The following is a 24663-nucleotide window of genomic DNA, read 5'->3' as shown; positions in this document are numbered from 1 at the left end:
GTATATACACATGTACAGTTCAGTTTGCAATATTTATACTTAAGCTGTATAATACAGTTGTTATAAATTCTTTATATATTTTTTTTCTTGTAGATTTCAGAATTGTTTTAAATTTCTCCTGTTTCCAAATACCCTGGCTTTGGTAATATTGGCACAAGTAGTTGAAGATGTGAGTGAATGAAAGATTTCTTTCAGGCCTTAGTTGTATATTTCTAATTTAGCTAAGCCCTAAAGTTATTGAATCTTTTTGTGTTTTTTCTATATTTAGCAGAAGAAAGAGGTTAAAATCATGGCCTAGTGACAAGTGTGTTGTTTCTGTTTTTCAATTTTTTTTGAAAACTGTTCATTTCCAGAGAGTTTGTATGATATTGGAGTCTCTGTGTTACTTAAGGTTGTTGTGACATACTGTATGGCTGTTGTTAGTTATTGGTGCTGCTAATTAATTTGCAGAGTATTTTCTGTTTATGTGGTTTACATTCAATTTGGATGTTTGCCAGTTTTTAGCTTTCCTTTGTTTCTTTGGTTTATCATTTCTTGTTAAAATGTTTGATGCTGAGTTTTATTTCTGATGTATTTGCAATGTTTCCTAGTTTTTATCAGTTTGGAGACTTCAGTCATATAACTAGGGAAGTATTTTTCTGTTTTGCTTGTGGATATGTTCTTTGAAAGCCTCTATAATTTTGTTGAGTGGATGGAAGAGTCATTAGTGCATCAAAAAGAATGCTTTATAGTATTTGTTTTGGTTCTCTGCATTCTGAGTTCAAATCATACCCCATGTTGTTGGGGTGGGGTAATGACATTTCTGTCAGGAACCATGCTGCCACTATGACAAGTAATACAATATCTGTATTCTGTGAACTGTAATTCTATCCTTTGATGGAGGTGATCAATGGTTCTTTAAGTTTATGGGGCATTTCATTTTGTTCATTGATATGCATTGATATGCATGTGTGTTGTGATGATGAGAGGTAGATGGGTGGAACAGAGTTGCAGGAACATTTGCTATACTGTTGTAGTGAATTGGTGTATGGAGCAGAAAATAATACCTAGAAGAAAGTGACTATATGTTGGAGAGGTATATGGGTGTGTTGTTTAGAGAATAAAGGAAATTTATTTGTATTCTAGTACCATGCATTGAAACTGCCTCTCATGACTGTATGTTAAAGTGGTGCACCTTGAAGTACACGGGAAAGTCAAAAATTATCTGCACTTCCACATCATCATCATCAAACATCTGCTTTCCATGCTAGCACGAGTTGGACGATTTGACTGAGGACAGGTGAACCAGATGGCTGTGCCAGGCTCCAATCTGATCTGACAGAGTTTCTACAGTTGGATGCCTTTCCTAATGCCAACCATTTCGAGAGTGTAGTGGGTGCTTTTACGTGCCACCGGCATGAGGGCCAGTCTGGCAGTACTGGCAACAGCCATGCTCAAATGGTGCTTTTTACGTGCCACTTGCACAGGAGTCAGTCCAGCGGCACTGGCAACAACCTTGCTCCAATGTTTTGTTCACATGCCCCGGCACAAGTGCCAGTAAGGCAACGTAGGTGACAATCACGCTCAAATGGTGGTTTTTACGTGCTGTGCATGAGTGCTTATAGTTGGTATTATTGTGGTCACATGATCGAAATTTGAGCCTAATCGAGCCATTTTTCTTTCTGGCTTTACAGTGTAAGTATGGCCACTCCACTAGCAATGTGCACCAAAGAAGGCAGAAGGCAGTATGACAATAATAAAGATATATTATGGCAAAAGTGCGGATCATTTTTGACCTCTCCTCACATGTAGATTAGAAGCACAGCTGGTAAGGTCTGTGGTAGTATGCAGCTGTTTATTATATAAATGTACTGTTTTCATAGTCAATACTTATATTTCCAGCATGTTGTTATACCCTATATATTTTATAATATCATTGCATAGCTTGGCCAAATTAATAAGTTATAAGTTTTGCATTATAAGTTTTTACAAAAAGAATTTCGTATTTTTTCTTTTTGTGAATCATACCCCAAATGTATTTTAAATTTGTGACAGGACTTTACAAAATATTCTTACTCTAAGTTATGGCACTTAGAAGACATCAGATCTGCTGTTTCATGCAAAAAATTTTATATCAGCAGAAAACAATTTTCTTTATTGCAAAATTGAAATATTTCACAAGTCATTAATTTTGACTATTGGCACAATTAGACTGGTAATTTATTTTTATTGCCAACTTATTACTTTTAAGCATAAGCCATATTAGAGTAGAAAGAATTATTTGTGAATGAAGTCCATCTGACACCAAACAGAACATTTTCCATTTTTATGTAGTTTATATTTTATCTATGAATATGAATATAATTTAAGAATTAAAATAAAAATTAATTTACCAGGATACATTCTCATGAAACCACTCTGGCTTCCAAAATACTGCCACAATAACTTTTTGTTTTTGTTATAATTATCTTCAAACACTTTATCAAGCTGTGCTGACCATCCTAATCCATTGAGTATGTCTATATCTGTAAATATATATAGGAAAAAAAAATCCATTATCACACAAAATGTAAAATTTTAAAAAATTGTGATATACATCCATAATAGTTCACTTTAGAATGAATGCAATTGTATTTACTTGAAAAAATATCAAAAATAATACATCTTAAAGTAAAACACATGCAAGTTTGGGGTATATGCATGTATAAATGGCAAGTTTTGAGCCAAAGTGACTAAACTGCAACTTTTTTTAAGAAAATATAAAATAGTATTTAATGTGTAAAGTGGCAGTCATTCATATGTGCACTATATACAAATAGATATCTCATTGCTTTACTGCAATTTAGTGATATTTTAAATACCATAATAATTTCTCACTAGAAGCTGAGGAAAATGATGTGTCTGAAAGAGTAAAAACACTGGTGAGTTATACTCTTTTAGAACACTGAAGATCAAGAAGGTTGCATATACTGAATTTGTGAAACAGGTGTTTTTTTTATACTGAATTTTTTTCAAGAACCTTTGATGAGAAATGTCATTATATTTTATTCAAATTGAAAAATATATCAAGATGAACAGCCCGTTAAACTTGGTCAAGAAAACTAGTTCAGCTACATAGTTCTCTTTATCAAGAAAGTTACAGGTATGTCATATGCAGTCTTCTTTGACAAGTGATATATTCCTACCAATATCAGTTTTTTATAATGATCAGTAAGCAATATATTATGATCAAGAAAATATCTGATGCTTTAATTTCTTTTCACTGAATTAATTTAATAAACAAAAAAAAAATGTTAGTTACTCTAGTGTAACATGAAGAAAAAATATTGTTTTAGGTTGTACTCTTCTTTGGATACATTAGCTATATAGATTTTCAAGATCTGATAATTAAATATAATCACGTGTTCAAGGCAAATTAATTACATTTATACAAGTGTATTAATAAGTCATGTTAAAGCAGTATAATAATCTACAAATTTGTTTCTTTATTTTTACATAATTTTGTAATAATAAAATCAAGTACGAACTCTCCCTTGCTTTCCAATTTATGTATTTAGGTTGTGCATCTAATAGTGCCACCAAAAATAAAAAAATAAAAAATAAAAAATCCAATTGGGTTTTACACTTTAAAGAAACAAGCTTGTGTGTATTAGAATTCTTCAAACAAAAAATGTTGTGGTAGGGGTTGCAATGCTATGAAACATATTAATCATGTACAATGATTTTTTTATGCTTTATAGATTTATTTTCCTTCAATTGACATATCAAGACATAATTCACATTTGGGAATTAATCAACAACACAATAAGCCTCAAAATATAGATTTTTTTACTTTCAAACATCTATTACTTTTAACACATCTAACACTTGCTCATGCCTGCAAAAAGAAAGGGTGGTCATGGTTAGAATGCCTTTGTTCATTGGTCTACTCAATCAAGCTAACCTGAAACTGAATATTGTATCTATTCTTATAACTAACTTGCTTTGCATGCAGCAACAATATTTCAATTAAATAAACTCATTACAAAACATTCTCAGTTTACTCCATTTAGACTGACACTTAAAACTGGTTGTTCAGTATTCTATTGTTTCATTTAAAAAGTTGGCAAATTATTCATACTGGATTTTAGTTTGGTGGCATATTTCATCATACAAACTTAGCATTAATCACATATAATCTATTTTACATTTCCAAACAAATATCTAAAATAGCTTAGCTGTTATTCTATTGCTGTGATTTTTTCTCTTTATCAAATAAAAAAAGTAAAATTTGAGACTAACAACCCACACTTCATTCATAGACAATATTACGGATAAACATCCATGGAAAGTAAAACTTGAATATGAATACAAAAATAATAGACATAATCAATATCAAGTAAGGAGAGTGTCTAGAGTTCATAGTTGAGAAGTTCAAAGAACTGTTACCTATTCTGACAGGAAATAGATATTTTTTATGATAAAGGGACAGGCAATAGATATTTTTTATGATAAAGGGACAGGCAATATACAGAATCAGCTCAAGTATATTTGGTGTAATAAAGTTACTGTTTCTATCATGTCTAGAATAGAATGGGATAAAAATGATGTGTTGTGTGTACAGTAGAGTTGGGAGGAGTGGCTGAATCTAGATTAGCTCCATGGATATTGAGATATTTATTGAAACAGAAAAGTTTATAATTTTAAGGAAATTGAGATAATTTATACTGACGGATTCTAAGGATGAGGCAATAAAGATAGGCTACTAAACTGAGTAGCAAAAAATATACATTAAAATGACTATAGATGAATTGATTGGATATCAAACTAAGACAAACCAGTGGTTTTAGTTCAGCAAATATAAAGAAACATAATTGAATATTGGTTAACTGTATTAAGACTAAGTATCAACTAATACTAGTTAGAGTGACAAAACATTAGTCCTTCAGTTACCTAATATTAATTAAATAATATCAGTTTTGCACATGAAAAAGCATATAAACATTTTTTAGCTTTTATCATTTACATTGGACTGTAGCCTTTGAAGGGTTGGTTTAACAAATTGACCCCAGTACTTTTAAGTCTGGTATTTATTCTATACGGGGATGCAAACAAAGCAACTCTAGTTATCAAGGATTGGGAGATACAAATACACATGCATGCATGCACACACACACACACACACACACACACACACACACACAAGGCTTCCACACAATTTTGCCTACCAAATTCTCTTACACGGCTACTAAACTGGTTGGCCTGAGATTATAGGAGAAGACACTGGTTGGCCTGGGATTATAGGAGAAGACACTTACCCAAGGTTTTGCATAATAAGATTGAACCTGAAACCACGAGGTTCTGAAATGAACCTCTTAACCACAGTCATGCCCAAAACAATATTGTAATAAATATAAAACAAATGTTGATTTTCTTCTTTTTTATTATTATTAAGATAAAGCATTTAACATAAAGTTAATATGAAAACAATTTGAGGAAAATATATGCAATCTCTATATATGGGGAGAAATGTTCCATATATAATTTTTCTTTCAACTGATGTATGAAAGTAGCCAAAATTTGGAAAAGGAAATATTGAAAATGTAGAGACCAACTGAATTTTTAGACAAAAAATATTTCTCTTCTGGTATAGTTAAAAGAAAGTTGTGTTTATCTCCAGCCCTTTTAAAGCATAATTTACAAAGAAAATTAAAAGACATTTTTAATAAATGCAATTAATTTAATGATATAAGAGATATCTATATTAGTAAATGTCTTTTTCCCTTATGAATTAATATCCAAAGAGACTGAGGAATTCTATAGCCAAAAAGTCAAATTCAAAAACTTAAGGTAAAATTGAACCAAAAAACTAAAGTGTCAGGTCATGGATTTCTTTAAGCTTATTGCTGTCAGCAAAAATAAAATTTTGAAAAACAAAGTAAGATTGCAAGGCATTTGTTACACAGCTATGTAATTTGGACAAAGAACCAACTCTGTTCATTGTTCCAAGATTGTTTTTGGTGTGACCACATTTTAAAATCTATTTGGAGGGATAAATATTAACTGAAAAGATTATCCTTTATAAATTAGAAAAAAAAATTGTTAATTATGTATTATACATTTTCTACTTGTTTTTCAATTTATGATACATATTTCATGCCAAACATTTTCGTTTAATTTATCAATGCTCTTCTCCTTCAGAAACTGGCAAACAGGAATTACCGTAAATCCTTGAGTATAATCTGCATTTTTTTCCCAAAATTTAAAGGTCAAAATCCCTACTGCGTACTATATACGAGGTTAAAAATGAAAATTATTTTCTAAGCAATGTCCGAGTCTCTATTAGCTGTCTGGCAATGTTTGTTCAGATGCATTTTGTAATGTTGGGTGCGAAAATACCTTAAGCTAAGCCTGAAAGCAATGAAGTCATAAAAGAATCATCCATAACTTGCAGTAAGCAATATTTATTAAATGTTATTACTGTTATTTCTTTATTTTCTGCAAACAAAATGCACAAAAAAGCTACACGTTTGCATTATGTAATATGTACAATAATAATAAAGGACGTTACCGTTTACATTTTTACAAACCAAGGACGTTATATAGACCTCTTTGACTCAAGTTAGAGAAGGGGTGCATATTATACACAAGGTTTAGGTTTTTCAGAGGTACAGCCCCCCAAAATCCCGTGTATTATACTCAAGGGCGGACTATACTTGAGGATTTACGGTATTTTCTGTAATTTGAAAGATCTCATAAAAACTATATTTTTTTCCATGCCACAGTTTCTTTTGACATTGTCTTTTGACTGCCTTTGTATTCTTAAAGACAAGAATGTAAATTGATAAATTTACATAATCTCTAGTAAACCTACTTAGTGTTGTCATGTGACATTTTTTTACTGTACTAAATTCCCCATATCATCATCATTTAACATCCATTGTCCATGCTGGCATGGGTTGAACAGTTTGACATTAGATGTGACAATATAGTCCAATAAAATACAGAACTAAGAAACTATTATATTTACTAAATGAAAATGCAATAACATAACTATAAGTAACATTTCAGAATTGATACATTAAATGTAGAAATTATGTGATTATATAAAATAATTTGAAATATCAAATAAACTCATCAGAATACAAGATGTATATAATATTCATCAGTGTATAGCAATTAAGAGCTATTATTTAAATATTAAAAAAAAAAGGTTCAATCACTTCTGTTACATTCAGCAATGTGAAAAAATTCCTTCTTTTAAATTTGTTTTTCTTTTTTTAATATGTTCATACACATTAAATGTGTATGAGCACTCACAATCTCTTATTAACCTGATGACTAGAATACTACAGGGATGTGGTGCTGAGCCTGATAATCTGCATTCACAAGATTGCTTCATCATACCCATTTCTGTCAATATCAAAGTTTGTGGATAGGTTTTGAGCAGTGACAATGACAAGTCAACCTATAGTGTACTGGAAATACTGTCATATTGTTTATAAGAAAATTAAAAATCTTATCAGCAATTATTTGGCATTTACATCATTGAAGAAAGCTTTCTACTACCTCTCCTTACCCTCCTGGCAGTTGATGGAGTCTATTTTCTGCCCATTTTCAGCGTTTATTATACCTGTGCATTTTCTGTATACAAAAGTTAACTTCTCTGTTAACATTCCCATGTATCCAAAGCTTACACTGGGTGCATCTTATGGAGTTTCTACCTACATCTTTTCTACAGATTGAGCAGGGCCATCTACCTGACGGGATTTGTGATTTTCAATACTGATGTCAAACTGATGCTCAACAGCACCTACAGAAGAAAGTTTAGCATTTCTTGTATGTTCTTTAACTTCTGTATATATGAAATACACTTCTAAATCAAAATAGGAATGACTTTAGTGGGTGGTGAAGAGTTAAAAATACAACATAAGTTTTAGGAATTATGTTAAGAGATCTACTAGAGCCACTGTTTGAGGAGAGTATGCAATATCATCTCAAATAATAGCCACTGACTCCATTTGTTAGTTATTTTGTATAAATTTGAATATAGATGACAAGTTCAGAAAAAGTTTCTTCTCTGTGGCTGTCACACATCTGAACACTCAGGTGCTGTTGTTACATCCAGTTCACCCCTAACTAAGCAGACCAACCATCAGTAATGTTCCCGCTATGACCATCCTATTTTTTTGTATATCCATTTAGACTTATATTATACAATATGACCTTCCTTTTTAAGATGTCAGATGTGATTTTGAGGAAGATTTGGTTGTTATTTCTAGCATAGTAAGTAACAATATAGAGGATATTTTATTAGCTTGTGATTTCTAGTATTGATATGTATGGACATCAATAAGTAACCCTTATTGTACTATTTTATTATTGCATTATATGTGTGTTATAATATGAAATTTTGTAGTAATACACTGCTTTCCAAGTGGTTTTCTGATCATTATAATAAGGATACAGTCTTTTCAGAAGTTACTCTTCATCTTCCACTATGGAAAAACTCCATAGTCAGCAAGACTGAAAAGTATCCATCATAAATACACACACATACACAAGATTATATATATATATAAATATTGTCTGTTTGTATATGTTGGATTACATTTTCCCAGTCTCCTCTTTTCTAATTTAGATGGTTGGATGTGATTTGAGAAAAATTTGGCTACTATATCTAGCAGGTCAAGCACCTGCACAGACAGCTTCCCTTGTGGGGTCAAAGTCAATTTTGTGTATTCCCAGATTAGTCATCAAATAAAATTATGAAATGCATTCAAGCCTGTTGAAAAAAAATTTAGTTAATAAAGGACCAATTCTCTCCCCAACTCTTCCCTGTTTTACACATATCTTCAGCACAAATGGTTGAACTAACAGGGGTAACCTTTAGAGACATTTGAGCTTTCACTTATTATATTAGGGAGTTAATACATATGAAGATATTCTAGTTACATAAATACATCTTGACACTTGACATCATTATTATCATCATCATTAGTATACTGGACTAAGATCAAATTCCACCGAGGTTGACTTTGCCTTTCATCCTTTTGCCTTCAATAAAATAAGTATCAGTTGAGCACTGGGGTCAATATAATCAACTAGCTCCCTCCCCTAATATTAAGGCCTTGTGCTTATAGTAGAAAGGATTAATATTATTATTATCAATACAATAATATTAATATACCAACTTTTTGTTTTTGTACATACATACCTGTGGTGTGTGTCACACTTACTTCAAAGGAAGAAGTGAGTGGCAAAGTGGGAGAGAAGAGGACAGAAAGGAAGTTAGGGAGAGTGGGAGAGAAGAGAGATTCAGCCTCACACAGAATATGACAAGGCTGGCCCCTTTCAATTACAGCTACAACTCATTTTGGCCAGCTGAGTGGACTGGAGCAAGATAAACCTTCAAGTAGTTGGAAGAAAGCAAAAAAAATATCCTTATATAGGGGAAGGTAAATCTTTTTAGTTGTTAGGGTCACTATGGGTGTTAATCCAGTCCTAACAGTGGCATTTGTGGGTCTCACAGATCTGGAGGCCAAGCCCCCAGATAAACATCGATGCACAGGTTGTTGTTATTAAACTGAGCATGAGTTGAGGGCAAAGTTATTACACAACGGAATGGCAATTATGTCTTAGCTTTCACTGCTTATATTAAATACATGACATTTTTGCCTTACAATATGGGACATTTCCTTTTCTTTTACTCTTTTTAAAAAATGGCACCCCATTGGTTACAACAACTAGGTTCCTGTTTATCTGATCAATGGAACAGTTTGCTTGCAAAACTGACATGCAGTTGGCTGAGTACTCCACAGACATGCTTTAAGCTGAGTGGACTGCAGCAAGGTGAAGTAGAGTACCTTGCTCAAGAACACAGTATGCTGCAGGGAATTGTACTCATGACTTTATGATCATGGGCCGAATACCCCTAACCACTGAGTCATGCACCTTCACTCTCTTAACCGTAGACAAAATGAGTGAAACAATAGAGACAGAGAAAGGAAAGCATCAGTCATTTAAAATGACAATTAGACTGAAATACAATCAATGTTTTCTACCTTCTTTACTTTTGACAATGAAGAAGAGGGAAAGACATTTAATAATGAATAGAAGGAAAATCTTTCAGATGTTTGTTTTTATTCTGGGAGTTCTAGAATGATCAAGTATTAGTTCTCTCTTCTTTCCCCCACCCCTGATACTTATCCCCTTCTTTCATAGTTCTTAATGTCTTTTAGTTGGGGGAAAGACCATTTTTTTTCATGCATGTTTAACGTTTTCTCTACAAACTACAAATAAGCCCCACTCCCTTCCCTTTTTTTTTCCATACAAAAACTAATGCAAATTTCCAACGGGGTATAGCTTTGAAAAGAGCCCAGAAAAATGGTTAATACCCGCTACAAAATGGGTGAAGGAGAAAAGTTGCCAATACATGGCTACACAAAATTCAACTCTATACCTTAAAAAGTGTCTTCTGGCCAACCAAAGCCTTGTGAGTGAATTTGGTAGATGAAATCTGAAAGAAGCTCATCGTGTGTGTGTGTGTTTGTCCCCCACCATCATTGCTTGACAATTAATGTTGGTGTGTTTGCATCCCCATAACTTAGCTGTTCGGCAGAAGAGACTGATAGAATAAGCACCAGACTTACATGGAATAAGTCCAGGGGTCGATTTCTTCGACAAAAGGGTGGTGCTCCAACATAGCAATTGTCAAATGACTGAAACAAGTAAAAGAGTAAAAGAATACCAGAAGAACGTTCTGTGCCACTAAACCAAGAATATGTCCAATGTATTTTAAAGCTAAATAGTAATTCTGTTTATGTTTGCGTAACTGATATATTTTGGTTGGATTATATAGTTATCAGTTTTACACTTCTTTCTATATTCCATAAGTGTTACAATATAGAAAAATTTCTCATGGCACCAGTACACAATTTACAGATGCTTACATTTTTTTGTATTTTCTGTGAATTTTTCATGGGTCCAGCTAGTTATTATTATTATTATTATATTATTATTATTATATTATTATTATTATTATTATTATTATTATTATTATTATTATTATTCTTCAAAAGGATGGAATCTTCATAGTAATGTCAATTACAACTGTATAAGTTTATATTATGTAAGCTACTATTGATCTTCACAAGTGAATATGCTTATGGGTTATTTTTTTGCTATAAAGTGTATAAGTGCATAGAGAGTAACTATACGGTGTGACAAGCCTACTTTGCATCACATTAAAATAATGTAACTAGAGACCGTTCTATATTAGTTTTACTGTGCAGTCTAATATAAAATCACGTTTACAACACACAACAGTACAACAAATTTTACTACTCATATGTAAAGCATACAGAATATTTCTGAATGCAACAAATATATTTAATATTGCCTCAAAGCTTTCAGTGTTGTTGACATCAAAATGTAATAACATGAATGTGGAGACATATATAAACAGATGAAAGGTTAAATTATTGCATTAACATGTATATGTGTTGTGTAAAAAGTGGCAGTATATAAATCTAAATGTGTTAGTCATGAAATAACAAACATAAAATATATCTATTCTACTGCATTTTATGATGGTTATTCATGAAAAGCAAGAGTCTATTCTGTGTTAGGAGTCAGAATGAATGATATATGCCAGGTGAAAAGGTGCCATAAGATATTGAGAAATGTAGAAACATATCACAGAAAACTTGGAGGGGAGGTTTTGGGCCAGATCTGATAAATGTGCATGATTCACAAAGAAGAAGACACAAACATTAAACAGATTGAGATGATATAAATATTGGACCATGATATGATGTTCATTGAGAAGAGAGATGAAAATCAGGGAATAAGTTGGAAAAAATGATATAATAGTGAATATGGAAAAAAATGAAGGTGGCAAAGAAGTGATGATGATAATGATAATTGTCATGATGACAGTGATAACAGCAACAAAAGTGAAATCAAAGATGAAGACAAGACAAAGACAATGGCAAAAACAGAGTTGACAATGATGACAGTTACAACAAAAGTAATGATGCCAATGAAAAGAAAGATCTCAATGATAAAAAGGAAGGTAATGCAGCCTGCCATACTGAATATGATGACAACAATGATAAAGCTAATAAAGGTGATGACAGTGAAGATGACATGAAAGATGACTACAATGAAGATGATAAACAGGATGAAAATGATAAAGATGAAGGAAATGGTGAAGATGATAATAAAGATGATGAAAATAAGCTGAGTCTGAACATAGATACATGAAAATAAAAATGGGAAATCTTCAATCTAAATATAATTCAAAACATCATTTCAAATACACTCCACTCTAAAGAAGGCATGTTAGTTGGTATTAAAAGTATAGGGTAGTGAATTCACTGATCATTAGTGTGTCAGACAAAATGTCTTACAATATTTGTTCTTGCTCTTTATGTTCTGAGTTCAAATCTTACTTTTCACCTTTTGAGGCAGATAAAATAAAATATCAGTCAAGTATTAGGGTCAATAGTATTGACAAACATCACCTTCCCTAAAATGTGACTAATTTAGAAAAAAAAAAAAAGAATTTGAAGAGTTGCAATAAAGCATTTGTTGCAATTCATCCAAAAGTGTAAAAGGAAAATTATATTTAGTGTCTTAAGGAAAGTGGATATTGATCTGACATTTTTGACAGGTTCTCTTACATAATGGACATTTGGATAGCTGAAACAATAATTGGGTTTAAACAAGTTACATTTTATTCCAGTGAGTGGAGAGATTAATGTTCTACTGAATAAACACATGACAAAATAATAATTCCGGTCACATCTCTATAAAGTCTGTAATTTAAACTAGTTTCAGATAAAATATTATAAAACACCTTTTATCTTCTTTGAGTAAGTAACAGTAATTTAGTATCTACAAATGTTTATATGTCACCTATTTATAAGTATTAAAGTACTAAATTAAAAAAGTGCCATTACAATTCTATACCATTAATTGATGCAGCTAGGAGGAAGTCAGAGTTCTCTTTAACAAGGTTGTTAAAGTTCTCTTTAACAAAGTAATATATATTATCCATTTTATAATAGACATCTAAATATTAAACTATTAGTAAAGCTAAATTACCAGGGAGTTACAAACGTATTAATATCAGTTCTTAAACTATATTAATGAAAAGAAAATATTTTAAATAGAAAAATGTATAAGATTTATAAAAGCATTAAATTTTATAAAATATCCATAATACCAACTCAAAAAACAATTTTAATTCTGCTAAACAATTTATGTAGTGAAATCAAAGTTGAAAGAAGAAAAAAAGGAGGGGGGGGAATTCATTTTACAGCTTGCATACTATATTGTATAACCAATAATTTTGTTGTTAGTTACTCATGTCAATAAAGTAGCTAGCCTATGCCATGTAAACTCCTGAAACAACTATTACTATTACTACTACTGTATCAAGTATGTAAGACAGTCAGCAATGAAGAACTATTGCTGGAACTACTGCTACTTCTTTTAATTCTTGAAAATACCAAATCTTCACCAGCTTTTTCTTATTTGACTGGGCTGCAATTTCAGTTGAAGGTGTTTTACATCAATTATGTCATTTATGCTATTGGGAAAGCAAAAACATTGCAACTTCCAATTTTCCTTCTCCTAAACACCTTTTCAATAATTGTTCAATAACGATCTATTTACATCACATGAATATTCTTAGACACTAATGTATCTTAAAGGACACCATATGTTGAGTGTGATGCTTAATATATATATATATATATATATATATTATATATATATATATATATATATATATATATATATATATCACAGTTGTATTTAGTTGCTAACCTACTTAGAAAATACAGCTCATTTACTTGAAGCCTATCTAAAAATATATTGACTATACCAATTTTTATTTGCAAGTAAAAGAACAGCTAGCAACAGCTAAGATTCATCAGCATTTTTATTGCCTTTACAACCAAGAATGTAACATTAATTTAATATTGGACTGAATTATTGGGCTATTAGAAATGAAACAAGTTTAGTAGTAGGACATCCAGTTGTTATAAACACACACATTGTGTGCATATATGTACACACACAGATGTATATGTGCATGCACACACGTGTATCTATGTTCATTCAATATTGAATCACTTGTAAAAATAATATTTAAACATCAAACACCAGTAAAATTCATTATATGATTTAAGTAATGAATTTCTATGTTGCCATTATAGTTTGTAACTATAAATACAACTGTAAAGAAACACTAAAATTTGGTGGAAAAGGAAACATTATAATCATAGTAATTATTTCATATTGGGATCATATTCAACTGAAAGAAAAGAACACATATAACTGAATGGAATGATTATAATTGTGGAAAGAAAGATTATTAAAGAGGCAAAAATTGTATTCAAATATGAAGTAGAGATTATGCTCAGTTGAAAAGATGGATTATATTTATGATAGAATTTTTAATTTTAGCAGAGAAATTTGTTTTCTAAATAAGTAGCTGTAGTTAATTTTGCTATTAAATGGAGACAGCTGATCAAAGAATTATTTGATTAGTGTTCTATCTATTGCCATCTCATCTTTATGGCCAATATATCAAGGTATTTAAAATTTGAATATGTGATCCCTAAGCTAAAGATTAGAGTAACATAAAAAAAAATACCCATTGACTTTTCTAGTAGACTAAATGATTACACAGAGTTGACAAAGATTAATTTCAGATGGAAGGTAGGAAAGGTTTTTTAACTGTGCAGTGAGATTATTTTTAAAGCACGTAATGAAGCATATCAAAATAAGAGAATGTGTTGCAATCACTACTGATATGAATAGTTGATATTAAACAAGGATCCATCTGTAAAGAAAAAAGAAACCCTGCTCCCTTGACCAGTTTACTCACTGAGAACCATAATATTATTTTGGTTCTTTAATAATATTTTGTTTAGTTTCATTTTATATAGTGTCATGCTAAATATGAAGAGAAAGTTTTTCAGTTCTTTTTCTTTTCCTTTTTATTTTATTTCTTTTCTTTTCTTTTTGCTACTGGAAAGAAAGAATGTGTTTAATTGACAGGAAAAGTAATTTTAACTGGGCAAAAGGATTGTTTAACTGAGAGGAAGGAATATATTTGACTGAAAAGAAGGATTAGGTTTAACTGAAAGGAATGATTACATTTATGTGAAAGGAACGAAGCATGTTTCAGTGAAAAGAATGATCATATTTATCTGACAAAAGAAAATGTGGCAAGACTCCAAACTAAATAACAAGCAAACTAATTTTCTACTTTTAGCTACAATGACACATTTGTAATAACAACAAAAATAATACTGCCTTCCACTGTCGATTTACCAAACTTCTTTTATTTAAGCTAATCACTAACAGCAAAAAACATAGCAGTACTTCAATGAAGAATGACAATAACTAAAAGAACTTACCAACAAACTCGTTTGAAACTCAGTGGATTTTTTCCTCAAGGCTTTTTTTATGTTTAAAAATATTTTGAAAACGGGAAAATCTAAACTTTTATAATTAATTATTATAAAAATGACTAACTTATATTTTTATTACTCTAAAATCATTACAAGAATGAATAAATGAGCATTTTAGCATTATTTAATTGATATGAAAATCAAAATCCACTTCAATTTATCAATATCCTCATTTTCTAATGTTGCATCTATTACTTTGAAAGTTTAAATCATATTTTATATAAATATATATATATAAATGATGAGTTAATAATTTGATAAATCTGCCATAAACATATTCATCTTTGATCCATAAGTTTGGGTTATGAATGCGCATTACCATAATATAGTGTTAGAGAAGAGATTGACTGATACATTAGTCAATGCTTTCCATACTCTTCAGTGCACTGAACAAACTACATCATATAATCAAATTTATACTAACTACTCATTTTGTGGTCTAAGTTAATGAAAATGATATTTATTTTCTACAACTTATAGGCCAAGCTACAATTTTGAATATTATTTTGCAATGATTTTCTTTTTCAAACTGAAACTGTGATACTAAATTATTAATAATGTCACAATGATATAAAAAATTTAGAAAATATATCAATTTTATTATTTGTTGATATTGCTAAAATTTGTTATTAATTAATGTTAAAATGCCAAACTCATCTAAAGACTAATGTTCATAGCCAGTTTTCGCAAAGAAGCTGAAAGTATAATATCTCTGGTCTACCATCATACAATTTGATCTTAGAACTATAAACTTCCAGACTATATGTCTACTTTCTTTTAGGTAAACATTCAGCAATTGCTAGTTATCTTGGGGTTATTTGAGCAGCTAGAAATAGCAGCCAGATCTCCTTTATATCACCATACCATCTTAAAAAGTGGAAAGAACACAATGTCCAGAAAAAAAGTCATGGCAATAATGATTTATTCATAGGTCAATTTGATCAGGCATGACCAGGTACTAAATAAAAGATAAGTAGTTGTCTTATGGCTTGAGTTTCTCTGATGAGATATAAAGTCACAACTCCACCAGGCACAGGCCAACACATTAACCAAGTGTGACAACCACTTACCAAAATAAATTTACAAAAGAAATTAGCTTCAAATGCAATGTCTCAAAATATAATGTAAATTTTGGAATGCAGTGAGGTTTTAGAACATGTGTGTGTGTGTGGTGTGTGTGTGTGTGTGTGTGTGTGCATGCACCTTGCTGAAGCTTGGTGAGTCACTTTAATGTGAAGAGGAAGGGGTAGTGAATAACTGGTCTCATTTAGCCAATGCTAAATTAGCTTTCTCAGAAACTTAAATTGGTCATTCATGAAGATGCTTGAATGAATAGAATATCAATTTATACATCTATTTAGCATACAGCATGAAGATCATTGTAGTTGAATATATCTTAAAGCCTGAAAGGATGTTAAAATTGTGATAGGAAAAGAAGTTGGTTTCAATGCCATAGAGTAAATTTTCTTTAATAAAATGTATGTATTAAGGAAATTAAAATAGTATTTAAACACATTTAGACTCATTAAAAAGTGAAAAACAACTGATACTTTGTATCTTTGATATAATAAGCATTTTAATGTCTGTCAGCTAATATTTATATTTATTAAAAATAAATACCATGCAATAATTGATTGCATGAAATATAGATTTTTGTTTTTTATATTCTTTCTATGAAATAGAAACTAATAATTTATATAAACATAAATCTATCAAAAATAATAGCTGCTAAAATAAGTATTATAATATTTTAAATATGTTTATTTTTCTAATAAAGGGCTTTCAATAAATGAAGAAAACAATTCACTTGTCATTAAAGGATCTAATGATGTTAGAACTAATTAAAATAATTAAGGAATATTATTCTTTAAATGTAAATTGTCATAGGTTCAACATCCACATATATTTGAAAATACAATATGGGGAAGGGGATAATGATAAAGAGGGTAATGACAGTGGTGATGATGAAGACAGTGATGATGATGAGAGTGACAATGATGGAGATTATGATCATAACAAAGATAACAGAGATAATGTAGATAGAGATGATGACAGAGATGATAAGATGATGGTAATAGACATGATGATGATGATGATAGAGATTATGATCATGAAGCTAATAGAGACGATGATGATGGAGATGATGATGATAATGTGAATGATGATGACAACTATGATAAAGATTATGACCATGGTGATGAAGATAATGGAGATGATGATGATGGCAATAATAATGATTATGATGCTGAAGAAGTGGTTTGAAAGTACTATATACACAAGGTATTAAAAAAACATTTCATCGAAAATTTAGACAATATTCAGAATCAACAAAGAAAAAAGGTTTCTTTTTTATAAGTTCCTTTGTGAGATATTTGATTGAGATTTCCTAATGGCTATTAGGAGTACATTTGATATTTTAAACCTATAATTTTCTATGCATCATTTCCAATAACCGTTGCTAACTGGTACCAGTGGAAGAAGGGGGAATCTGAAAGTTTCAAGATGACTGAAAATGATCAGTCAAGTAAAAAAAAAAATGAATGAAAGTCATTGACACTTTAATAGATAAAAACCATGCTTTCATATTCCTGAAGCATAAATAATTTTATATATAGTCAATACCACCAGTAGAGGATATACTATTTTTTATGAAAGTCCTAGAAATAGACAATTATTTTGTACTTTATGTAATTTGAATTTTCTTTTGTGTTTTTCATTAAATGTGAAGAACATCATTAAATGTGAAGAAGTAGTAATTAAGTTGATAAGAACTCGGTTTGATCAAGGTGAATGAATTTCCTAATTCATTAATTTCCTTAATTTACTTCATATATTAGTTGACAATCATATTTTTGTTTAATATAACTCTATTCTTGTCCTTGAGCAAAGTAGATTTGTAGTAGAAGAGTGTTATTTCAAATTTCACAGGATGATAGAGAAATTTCCAATTAATCATTGGCATTACTATAATGCCAAAATGGTATTTGTTTTAGAATGACTTTTTTAATTTATACATTTTAAATAATTTCAGAATCTGAAATTAAATATAATTGTACTTTACATATTAGTTTTTCTAAAGCTGCAAATTGGAGTTTTTTGCCAGGCAATTTACAACTTATTTTTAATAAACTCTTTAGACTAAATTTTCAGGAATTGAGCATTAAGTGAGCATTAAACTATGTTGATGCCTCTTAGTTAAGAGTCAACTTGCTTTTCTTGACAGACACAAAACCTATTTATAAAAGCATTCTTGACAGACACAAAACCTATTTATAAAAGCATTTGTGTCTTGGAGAGAAGTTAACATTTCTGTAATTTTGCCATGGAAAGAAATTTGTGTTTTATCATTTGATGCAAAGTGAAACTGCCTACATGTTCTGCAATACAGTTATGACTTTGAAATTATAACAAAACAAAGACATTATGATAATTCAAGTGTGATACTATTTCTTTACCAATTACAAAACTTGTATACCTTATGCATATTGACATACAGTACTGCCAAGTTTTATCAATAAATATTATTGAAGCTTATGAATATTCAATTTGTTGGTGAGAAAAACATTAATGTCATCCATAAAAAGCAATAATGAATTAGTCATCTAATAGAATAAGGAGAATTTTTTTTTGATCTGCAATTTATACCAAAGTACTGTATCTCAATGACATTCCTACAAGAATTTATGATGATGAGAGTTCAACTTGCTCTAAAACCAATATGATCAGGGGTGGGGGCTAATATCAGTTTTATTTCAACACCACTGAAAAAACAAAAAGAAAAAATGAAGTTGAAGTAAGCTTAGTATTAATATCAAGTCTAGAAAATGTTTTTCTCATTACTAAGCAAATTGCTTAAAGAACTAATGAGTGGTTCTTTGTTAATTACATTTTCTTTTCCATTAATGTTAACTTTTAGAATCTTTGATCATAAAATGTCACATGAATAAAAACTTATTGCAACAGTGTTCTTACTATTTGTAATGTGCTGTGACAATCTTTGGAAATTGTTAATGAATTCAGGACATCTAATGAAATGTTATGACAAAAACAAGTTTCTTAAAGAAAGAATAAGTGAAGAAAGAAGTAAATTCACAATTGTAACCTACTAGTTTAATTTAGACGTGATATAGTGTAGTCTCCAAGGAAAAATGTCTATGGTAATAAAATCAGATGAGGCTACTTCTTAAGAAAGAGGAACCTACCAGAATTTTAAAGGATTATAATTTTTATGCAAAACAGAAATTTCTCATTTAATAGGAGTCACTGAGCTTTGAGAAAAAGCAGTTGAATAATTTCATCCATATACTTAGTGTTGTTATGGAATTAACACCAAAAACTATAATATGCAATTGACAAAGCTCTAATCATTGAATTATTAATAAAGTGGGAAACCTGGTATAAAAGACTTGAATAAAAAAATAAAAAACTCAGGATTAACGTATGATGTCCATAACAAAACAACTCAAAGAAGTAATTTGGAAATCAATATGCACAACAATGAGAACTAATAATTGTAGAAAACATATAGGCTTACTGACAGAATTTTAAACATACATGTACTAACACACAGAAACATATACACATATATGATAACTGTACCCATTGAAAAGAGCATGAATATTTAGACACAAGATTAGATTTTTACAGTAGAGTAAAAATGGACATAGAATAATAGGATATATAATAAAATGTTAATTGAGAAGCTACAAACATCATGGCTTGTCAAATATTGAGTGAATCACATACACACAAACAGGACAACTGAGATAAAAAAATGTATACAGTATTATAGTCATTTGTCCATGCAAGCAAATTAAGATTTTTAGTGAAAAAATAAAAGAATTGCAAAGTTTCATTTTTATCCTTTACTATCACCAACAATTAAATTATGGGGTATAAAGAATACTTATTATTATCAAATATGACAACTGACATATATTGAACAACATATTACATTATGATTTTAGGAAATCATCCAAGTTTACTTCAGCTTTTTCAAAATTCATCAGTTTTAATTGGAATCAATAACAACTCAGAGAAAAACTCATTATTTTAAATATATCCCAGCATTATTACCATGAAGCTGCTCTAATAAGTTTGTAAATTTAAAGCCAAAAATCATTAAACTGCTATATTAGGCACCTGGTTGATTGAACTAAGTAATATATCATCCTTTTATTTGATAAAATACTTAATATAGAAGACATGAAACATTAGATCAAAGAAAATTGGAATATAATCCATAAAGTTATAAGCTAGAAACTTGCTCTAAGTGAGTATCAATTTAGAAAACATTGACTCAGTGCCAACTCAGATGCTAATAAACAGTAATACTTTGAACAATGACATAATACTAAACCTTTTTGAAGAATTGAACATAACTATTAGGGATTTAGTCCAAACTATGAACAACAGTGTATATGTTTAAAAATGTACATGTCTCATATTGTCAAAAGCATACAATGTGTATACATATAGACAGTCACATTACAAACACACAAAAAAAAACAGGTAATTTTTTCCCTTGAGCTTAATTTACCATAAGAAAAAAAATATTTTCTAATAGACTCAGAAGTTGATGGTATACACCATGATAGTTTTAATACATCTGCTAAGATTTAGTATTTCAAGTATTTAATTTTAATGCCATGATGTATCTTGCAATGTATTTCAATTCTATGTTTAACATTAATAAAGATTATTTAACTATACTATTTCCAATTCAGAAAATATTGTCCATTTGCTATTAGAAGTTTTAGTTACATACTCAGCTTTATGAAGTGATATACTTTGTTTCTTATTAATAGAACAATAACTTAAATGGTTCGAATGCTACACTACTCAATGTGGTTATGAGCACATTAAAGATTTTTATAAAAGTTTCACTTGATATGTATCAAGAAATGAACTTATGTGAAAATAAGTCATTGATGGACAATGTACTAGAAGTTGAGAGATATGAATTTTATATCTGTAAAGAGTAGTTCTCTTAGACAGAAAGATAAACTATTACTAAGTAATGTGAGTTATTAGAGTACTTAGTATTCTTTATATTCTGAACCAAAATACATTACCCTGAAGCTTCTAGCACCATCAAGCTAAGCCAGCATGTACATCTAGAAGAGACTTGAAATACAATATGGTTTCTGAAGAAAAACAATTCCCTAGGAATTTATGCTGAATATAATGAAGTGGAAATATGTTACTTAGACACTCCAACACCAGCTTTCAAATATACTCAATGTCATTGATCCACAAAGTCTCACATAAACTTAAAAACAAAAGTCATTGCTTTTCATATATTTTAGTGCAATGGAAGTGGCACAGTGCCCATACCTTTTACTAGTTCTTGCAGACTGTAAGGTCAATGTGGCTGATGATCAGTATCAATTTCTGCAAGTTTGATATACGTAAGGAAAATAGGAGTAAGAAGTGAGATGAGACAAAGCAAGGATGAGAATAGAACAGCTACAGAGAATCTTTATTACTGATTTTGACAGGGAAGATACTTACCAGTTTTACTCTAGGAAAATACTGAGATTCTACAAAAGTCAATCACTGTAAATGTGGCTATTTCCATATGTCATTTACAAGAGAAGTGTAATGAGCCTAAAAGTCACTGTTTACTTAATTCAAAGAAACATTTAACAAGCTTAGTCATACAGAGCTACAATATATATACTCATACAACTTGGTTGCACTTGTATTATTCTAAGCATCTTTTGCATAACATGTAATTTACAAATCAGTTTAATGGTTGCAAGCAGCAGCATTATGCAGTAATTTGTTGCAGAGTCAAGGCAATTGTAAGTATTTTTTTTCCTACAATCTTCTTTGAGCATATTCTTTTCACAATTGTTCACTTCCACAAGTAAAATTAGATGTATTCTGTTCTGGTAAAGAATATACATCTTTGTTAGCAATCAAGTACAAAATAGCAACAACTACCATTGAGAGCATTACAAGATTGATACCACCATCCTCAACATGGAATTCCTGGATAGGGATATTGCTTTTTCTTTTCCTTATAGATAAGGTAACAATGATACACATAGAACTATGCGCTTGTAGAGAGGACAACTGAAATCATTTCAAAATATTCAAAAATTAACATCTATGAGATTATGTTGTCAATAAAGGAAAACCTAAAAAGATCAAACTATTTTTGTCTGACTGCTAATATGTTCTTTAATTAAATTAACATAGATTTACTCTAATGCTCAATTTTATCTGAATTCTTATGTATGTTGTCTTATGTTCTCCTGTGCAAGTTATATGTATCAGTGAATATTTTAGAATTTTTCTACATGTGAGCCTACTTTTTTTTTTCAGTTTGAAGAAGTCCTGAAATTGCTAGCACAAGACACACTACTACAAGTGAATGAAATGACATTTGCATAAGTCGTGAATGTCTCAACAATGTGACCAATATGTAACTTGATAAACCAGATAGATAATACTTAGAGCCTCAATAGGAATACAAAGAAGGGAACCTGAGGAAATGAGATTTAATATGTTCACAAATAATATGGATCTCATCTATAATGTGAAAGTGACATTGACGCTACACTTGGAACACAACATGGTAAAGCTGACCATGTATGGACCAAAGGAAACCATGGACATGCAATCTACAAGAAACTCTCCAAAAATATATATATATATATATACACATATATAAATACATACATATATATACATATCATCATCCTCATCATCATTGTCGTTTAACGTCTGCTTTCCATGCTAGCATGGGTTGGACGGTTTGACTGTGGGCTGGTGAACCAGATGGCTGCACCAGGCTCCAGTCTTCATCTGACAGAGTTTCTACAGCTGGATGCCCTTCCTAACACCAACCACTCCGAGAGTGTAGTGGGTGCTTTTACGTGCCACCAGCACGGGGCCAGTCAGGCGGTACTGGCAACGACCTTGCTCGAATTTTTTTACACATGCCAACGGCACAGGTGCCAGTAAGGCGATGCTGGTAATGATACCGAGCGAATGGTGCCTCCTACATGCCACCGGTACGGAAGCCAGTTAGCTGCTCTGGGAACGATCACACTCAGATGGTGCTCTTAGCACCCTACTAGCATGGGGCACAAGTGCCAGTAAGGCAAGGCTGGCAATGATCACACTCGAATGGTGCCTTTTATGTGCCACTGGAACGGTAGCTGGTTAGCCACTCTGTCAACGATCACACTCGTATGGTGCTCATGCTCATCATCGAATTTCACTTTGATTTTGATTTCAATTTCACTTGCCTCAACAGGTCTTCGCAAGCAGAGTTTAGTGTCCAAAGAAGGAAAAGGTATGCACAAGTGAGCTGATTACACCCCTGGCACAGGCCATGAGGTAATGGTCTCATTTGGCTTGCCAGGTCTACTCAAGCACAGCATATTTCCAAAGGTCTCGGTCACTAGTCATTTCCTTGGTGAGGCCTAATGTTCGAAGGTCGGGCTTCACCACTTCATCCCAGGTCTTCCTGGGTCTACCTCTTCCACAGGTTCCCTCAACCACTAGGGTGTATACACATATGCATATATACACACACATATATATATACACATACATATATATATAATATATATATATATACATTTATACACATAATACATGTATATATACACGTATTATACACATATATATACACACAAATATATATGCACATATATACATAAATATAATATATATATATATATATATCTATACACATATATATATATATATATATTACACATACATATATATATACATATATATTAAATATATATACACATACACATATATATATATACATATATATATATACACGTACATAAATATATAACATATATATATATACACATATATATACACATACATATATATACACAATATATTACACCAAATATATATATACACATACATATAGATTATATATACATATATATATATATACAATATATATATATATACACACACATACATATATATATATATACATATATATATACACACACATACATATATATATATATACATATATATATACACACACATACATATATATATATATATACATATATAAATATACACACACATACATATAATATATATACATATATATATACACACACATACATTATATATATATACATATATATATACACACACATAATATAGATATAATACATATTATAACCACACACATACATATATATATAATACATATATA

General features: G+C 30.6%; 1 protein-coding gene across 1 annotated transcript in view; it reads right to left on the bottom strand.

Annotated features, from left to right (window-relative positions):
- Positions 1–24663, bottom strand: part of LOC115214936 (voltage-dependent calcium channel subunit alpha-2/delta-2) — a 107767-nt gene that overhangs the window by 36168 nt on the left and 46936 nt on the right. The window contains exon 7 of the mRNA XM_036501121.1: positions 2373–2504. Within this exon, the coding sequence (XP_036357014.1) occupies positions 2373–2504 (132 nt within the window). The remainder of the gene's footprint in view (positions 1–2372; positions 2505–24663) is intronic.

Source organism: Octopus sinensis, linkage group LG1, assembly GCF_006345805.1.
Source record: "Octopus sinensis linkage group LG1, ASM634580v1, whole genome shotgun sequence".
NCBI lineage: Eukaryota > Metazoa > Mollusca > Cephalopoda > Octopoda > Octopodidae > Octopus > Octopus sinensis.
The sequence above is the reverse complement of the archived record's forward strand: the minus strand, read 5'-3'. Positions and strand labels throughout refer to the sequence as shown.